The 7070-nt window shown below is 38.3% G+C and overlaps 1 protein-coding gene across 3 annotated transcripts in view; it reads left to right on the plus strand.

Moving 5' to 3' along the window:
- The window catches only part of Armh4 (armadillo-like helical domain containing 4), a 96489-nt gene that overhangs the window by 35735 nt on the left and 53684 nt on the right, over positions 1–7070 (plus strand). For all 3 annotated transcript variants that reach the window (XM_026783233.1, XM_026783235.1, XM_026783234.1), the window contains exon 5: positions 2808–3056. In XM_026783233.1, the coding sequence (XP_026639034.1) occupies positions 2808–3056 (249 nt within the window). The remainder of the gene's footprint in view (positions 1–2807; positions 3057–7070) is intronic.

Genomic DNA, 7070 nt, shown 5'->3' on the forward strand with positions numbered 1-7070 from the left:
CACTGCTGTATCCATGTTTGCCCTATGTCTTCTTGAGGGGGAAGTTGGTTCCTGGGAACCAGAGCCTGTATCTCTGGTGCCAGAATCAGCATCCATCAGATGCTCAACAAGAATTTGTTAAAATTTGAGAACAGTTACGTGTATTTAATCCTACAAACTTAAGGCTCATATAAGAGCAGAGGAAAATTTTTATCTTTTGTGGTTCTAGGACATAATCTCAGGACCTTGCACACACTAGGCACGTGCTCTTCCACTGAACTGCATATCAGCAAAGAATTAATATGTTTCACAAATTAGAAAACCATTAAATGATAAGACAAGGCATATGTATACAGTTGTCTGGAAATAGGAAAAAGTTTCAACAAAGAATTGTGGGTGACTTTAGTTTTTTATTCTGTCTTCTCTACCCTCTGAGGAGAGTCCCTTGCCACAGTGACTGTTGAGTTTATATCTCAGGAGAAACACACACACACACACAACATCTTAGGTGCATGTTTTCATCAGTCATTGGCTTTATGTGGTCATCCACTCTGAGGAGGTTCAGTTGTAAAATTAACTCAACAATGATAGTGATATCTTCTCACAGGTGATGGATATCCTTGATAAATATCCCATTCCATATATTCCTTTAGCACCGGGGTGAGAATATTGGTGCCAAGATTTCCAGATTTGTGGGTTTCTCTCACACAGGGAGACTATAATCTAAGTACATCTGCCCCTCATGTGGCGTTGCTAAATTCTATTCAGTGATAGAGAAGTGTTACTGGTGTTCCACCTCGACTTGGGTTCAGGTCCTGAGGTGTGGAAAGGGCGTTGGTGTAAGGAAACTTCTGACTACCAAGTGGATAACACTCAAGTGGCCCTGAATAACTCAGGCCATTTTTATTTAGACCTAGAGTTTTTCTTACCGGGGTTAGATGAACACATTTGTTATCAGCTTCTATGTTTGACTTTAAGAAATACATCACAATTTAAGGAACATATTACGATGCTTATGAAAGCCCCTATTGTCCCCTTTTATGTGTCCCCAAATGCACCTTCCCAACCCCTGCATAGCCTTATTCTAGACATAGAGGTCAGCATTTTTGCAGGCTTAAGTAAATATCGAGCCAGACACATCCTGCTCTCCCAGCACTTACGTCAGCTGGCAGGGGCCTGCACTTGCAGAGGTGAAGAGTAGTAGACATGGGAGCAATGCTTTACGGACAACAATATTTAAACCCAAACAAGTCTATCATGACTAAAGATATGCTTTTATACAGTTCTTTTTTCTACAAGAGGATCCCATGTCTCAGTCTCTCTGTAAAAGGCAGACTTTGACAAAACACTCTCTTCCCATCTCTCTATACCAAATTTCTTCCACCAACATAAGCTCTGTGTATGATAATGATGAATCTATCCACCCCACATTTTGTATTGTATTTTTTCCTCTTGGAGCATACCAAATTTTACCACCAATTCTATGCTTGGTGTCCAGGGAACTTACTCTCACCAGTTGGCACTACTTGTATTACTGAGGCTTTCCCCTACTCTGTGTCTGCTGCCTTACTCTCCTTCCCAGAACTGTGAGACATGGCCAATGTTCCATGTGTTGTTTTCTCATATATGCCTGATTATGTCTATTGAGTCAGAAAAGTTCCTAGGATTGGGAGTTGTAGTTAGTAATTCTATACAAGAGATTTGAGAAGCATTTTCCCCCTGTTGAATCTTAGGGGAAAATATTTGAGAAACAACAGAATTCCCAAGAAAAATTACAGCTATCGCATGTGTGACTAACAAAGTAAAACTAAAAACTGCCCAATAAATCACCAAATAATGAAAGAAAAAAAAAGAACCTGCAAACTGCATGAATTTTCCAAATTCCTACACTGTCTCATGTCTTTGCCAAGTGAGAGCCTCTTTCCACAGATGCCTTGCCCCCAAGGAAACCCACTGGACATGTAGTCATTTGCTGATCTGAGACCAGGCTGCACAACTCCCAACAAAGTATATCAAAATAAAAAATTTTCTTCATTAATATTATGTGACAAAGATGGAAATAATTTATTTTATGTTCTTTGATAAGCCAGTGTAATATCTAACAGATAAACATTTTTTTCAGATAAACATTTTATGACCTTCAGAAAACACAAAATGTTTCCTAGCCTTGGAAATAAATATTAGTTTATAAAAATTTATTGTTCTTGTCCTAATTTGCCTTCTATTACTGATCAAAGGCAACTTGAAGAGACTGAGTCCATTTTATGTTTTACCAACTGAGTCCATTTTATGTTTTACCATGAAGGAAATCAAAGCAGGACCCCAAATAGAAGAATGCTACCTACTGGCTTGCTCCTGATAGCTTTCCCAGTCTGATGTTTATACAACTCAGGATCACTTGACCAAGTACAACACACAGTGTGCTGGTCTTTTCCACACCAGTCATGAATCAAAAGATTGTCCTCAAGTCTCCCTACAGGTCGATCTTATCAAAACATTATTTCAGTTGAGGTTCATTCTTCCTTGATGATTCTAGCTTATGTCACATGAAAAAAAACCTAAAACTACAATTCCTAAGCTTTAATTCCTAATGAATATGGTGATTATCTTATGTAACAGTGTAACAGTGGTGCTGAAAGTTTAAAATTCAGAGTATGTAAAAGGCACATAATCTCATAGAGCTCAGACTGCCCAATGCTGCCTTTAACAATTGGTTTTAAGGGCAAACATGATTATTTTGTAATGGTTGTACTACTTCAAAAGACTAATGTGTTTGAGTACATGCTCATGCATATCTTCAAGTTTTCCTCTGATTCTTGTCTGTCCAGAACTAGAAGATGAGGAGGATGAAGAGGATGAAGATGAAGAAGAGGAGGATGAGGAAGAAGATGAGGAAGATAAAGAAACAGACTCCTTGTATAAGGACTTCGACAGTGATACTGAGCTGCCAGGGTTTACTCTCCCTGGAATCACTTCCCAGGAACCGGATGTAGAGGCAGGAAGCATGGCCCTACTGGAGGTAGCAACCTATCAGGTGCCAGAAACCATGGAGTGGGAACAGCAGAATCAAGGTCTGGGTAAGAGTCCTTTAACTAACCCTTTTCTAAGGTGTCATTTTCTTTCACGGGCATCTGTCAGAGAGAAAAGTAATCTGCTTATGGCTATGAATGCTTTTATAGGAAAATTTTTTATGTATTTCCTTCAAAATTTTGTATCTGTGCTTTTATATAACTGACTCCAATTCTCCACTGCCCATCACCACTCTCGTTACTGGATGTTTGGGGAGGATCTCCACATTTTAATTCCCCACAGGAAACCTTCCAAATGGGAGTAGAGATACATAACCAGGGCCCTAAACATGTATCTAACATGGGCTGAAGTCAGGAAGTACATGGATTTTGGCACACTCTGTCCTGTCAGAATTTGTTACCTAGAAGTTTCTGCTCTCGCACTAGTATAGGCTGAGCCATTTCTGAAGTCTGGGGGGTTTCTTTTCATTTTAGAGGCAGTCCCACTCAGCAGCCATAGCCTGGTTGCATGCCTTTCTCTGTGAGAGGGCCAGGTGGCTATGATAGACTGAGGTTATGGGCTGGGTCCCATCTCTACATCTTCTTTCCTGCTCTAGGGAAGCTTCTAAGCCACTTCTTTTCCTCTAATTGTAGGAAGATGCTCTTGAGCCCTGAGTAAGAGACTCACTCTCTTAATGTGTGGTGAATGGCATTTTTGCCAAAGAAACCCTCTGAGTCTTTAACAGTGGGAGCAAATATTGAATATAAGAGTCACTAAGCGACGTTTGGAGGTTTTTCTTTCCAAACTTGACTATTGGTTTGGGATATTGCTCTTGACATAGTTCTGGGCTTATCACTTAGTAGGTTAGCATGAAAATTGCAGGGAATAGTTAGATGGGAATTGCTATGTAGTATGCGCATAGTTAGGAGAGGCCATGGTGGAGAATGGCTCTCCAGAATATTGGCAGAGTTTGGAAATTTGCATATAGTGCTTACTGAATTAGTTTCTGAACAAACACATCAGGTATTTAGCAATAATTACTTAAGATACATACTATAAGGACCAGGTGTAGTGGCACTTAGATTTAATTCCAGTACTCAAAAAGTAGAAATGGGTGAATTCCATCTATATATGAGGTTTAGGACAACTAGGGCTATATATTAAGGGTGCCCCCTCTCTCATATATACATATATATGACAAATTATTAATAAATTACTATATTAATATATGATTGTGTGCTATATAAGGGTGTTAAAAGCTTATAAAGGTATTAAATATGTCAAAAAAGAAAATAAACAGAAAATAATATGAACACTGATTTATAAACAAATATTATTTTGAAATTTTTCTGGCAAACAGGTTTGTAATGAATGAAATAGGATATAAAAATATAAAGAGTTTTTTTGCCAAATATGCTAAAGACAAATGCAACAAACACTACATGAAATGATTCTTCGTGTCAAGATGTTGTCATTTGACAGTGTCATGTACAGTAAAATAGTTGTAATAGCTTGAATATAAAATATGTCCTACTAGCCAGTGCATAAACTCTTGGTGTCCAGATGGTGGTATGGTCAGATGTCTCTCCCTTTACTCTGTTTCCTGTCTGCCTTGATGTGAGCTCCTCTACCATGCTTTTCTACCACAATGACTATATCCCCTGCCTCCCTTAAATTGGTTCTATCACATACTCTGCCATGGCAGTGATAAAACTAACAAATACAAGTCTTTGTAGTATGACTATATGTTGGCAGAGGCTGCTTATTTATTTATTTTTGGCTGCCCAGACACCCCCCCAAGAAAACCCATACAAAAACTGTGTTAATTATAACACTACTTGGCCAATAGTTTAGGCATATTCCTGGCTAACTCTTATACCTTAAATTAACCCATTTCTATTCATCTGTGTATCACCATATGGTTGTGGCCTACTGGTAAGGCTCCTTCAGGCGTCTGTCTTCTTTTTCCTCTTTCTCTGCTTGAAATTCCCACCTTGCTCTATTTTTGCCTTGTAATAGGCCCAAGCAGCTTCTTTATTCACTAACCAATAAAAGCAACACATATACAACATATACAGAAGAACATCCCACATCATCTCCCCTTTTCTGTCTAAATAAAAAAGAAAGTTTTAACTTTAACATAGTAAAATTACATATAACAAGTCAGGTATCAAGCAAGAATTACAGTCACAATACTTATATCTACTTTATTTTTTATCATAACTAAGGAAAACTATAATTGTAACTATCCTTCAACTCCATCAAAGACCCCAGAGGGATATACTATTACCTAAGTTGACAGGAAGTGCATTGTAAACAACTTCCAAAACTCTAGAAATGACAGAGACGTCTTGCTGCCTGGACAGTCACCCAAAGTTCTTCTGTAACATTCAGGCAACCACCTCCAGCCAACAGGCCCATAGTATCCCCCAGACTTTTCCATAAAGCAGAAAATTTCAAAGATAGGTATGCCTATATGACAGTTAGTTAGTCAATTTCTTCTGTGTCAGAAGGCCTGACAGATTCTTTCATGAAGCAGGAATCCTGAAGGACTGTCTCACCTTCTGTAGACAACTTCTGAAGTATTGTCCTGTGGGTCCTGCATATCCAGTTCATACAGCACAACATCAAGCAGTCCAGGCAAGACCAGTTTCTTGCCAGATGGCTAATAAACTCCATAAGGAGCCTCTTCGATGCCCATCATGCTCTTGAAAATTGGTGTTGCCAAAAGCAAATGAGTCTCATTGTCATGAAAAGTCCTAAGTTCTTAAAACATTTTAAATGCCATAGTCTATTAGTCTTTGAAAGATTTATAGGATACTTATCTATCTGAAATATATCTCTGAACAACTAGAAAACCTACCTAACTTGACTATAAGTTTGACAACTATAGATGACTATTAACCTGTATTTCTTAATTATACATTTTAAATGAGCTGCACAAACACAATAACTTAATCAAGAGCAGAAATATACACATAAAAATCGACCTTAAATTCATATCAGTAAACCAAGATCCATACCAATGCAAAGTACTCATCTCTATATCATATCCCCCTTTAAATGTAAATAAACATTTATAAACAAACATTTAGGGAATTTGAGTGTAGTTCTCTCCAAACTTCTTCCTGCTTTTTGTTGGGTGAAGTAATTTTGGGGTTTGCAGAGACCTTTTGGGGGTCTTGGTCCATCAAAGCACATTAATCTGGAAACAATCCACAAGTTCTCATCCTCTGTGGAAACAAAAGCAGAACCTCTTTTCCAAAGCAGCATATTCTTAGACTCAAATTTTGAAGTCAAGATACCTTTAAAGTACATATGTTGATTTAGCTTAGCAGCCCATACAATGAAATGTCTCTCTGTACTTAGCTCATTCCTAGTCAAAAAATTCAAAAAAAGACCACAAACGCAATAATGTACATAATTCAGACTTTCTGTGTATATTCCATTTGTATGTCATTTTTTAGTCCTTTAATCTATGGCTATCTGTACTTTAAAAGACTTTGTTTTACTTTTTAAAGTGATTTACGTCTTTTTATAACTTTTTATACCCCTGTTCCTTTCTCTCTCTCTCTCTCTCTCTCTCTCTCTCTCTCTCTCTCTCTCTCAAGCCTATGTATATATTTTTAAACTCACTGTGTCTCATTTAGAGGTCTTTTATATCTGAATCTTTCCTATTGTGTATCTGTAATCCTTTTCTGTTCAGGACTGCTTCTTAAAATGCTAAGCAGTATGGCTAGGACTATGGCCATTTTGCCTTTTGGTTCCGCCCAGTCCAACATGGTAGAGGTCCATTCAGCACCAGTTCTGTGAGTCATGCTCACAGTCCCATTTGCAGGCACACAGTGGGTCTATGCTACCATCAAGCATGTGCTCACAACCCTCATTTAAATGCTTTTATCCAGACCTCCTGAAAGAGTCAAAGCCATTTGTGCTGGTGAATGAGAAAGACTCCTCCTAAAGAAGCCATGCCTCTGCTTGCTTGCAGCAAGCAGAGCCCATCCTAAATAAATAAAATGCAGCTACCAAGAAGCTGTGCTAAACTCTGGTGTGTGTGTGTGTGTGTGTGTGTGTGTGTGTGT

The sequence above is a fragment of the Microtus ochrogaster genome, chromosome 17 (genome assembly GCF_000317375.1).
Source record: "Microtus ochrogaster isolate Prairie Vole_2 chromosome 17, MicOch1.0, whole genome shotgun sequence".
In the NCBI taxonomy this organism is placed as follows: domain Eukaryota; kingdom Metazoa; phylum Chordata; class Mammalia; order Rodentia; family Cricetidae; genus Microtus; species Microtus ochrogaster.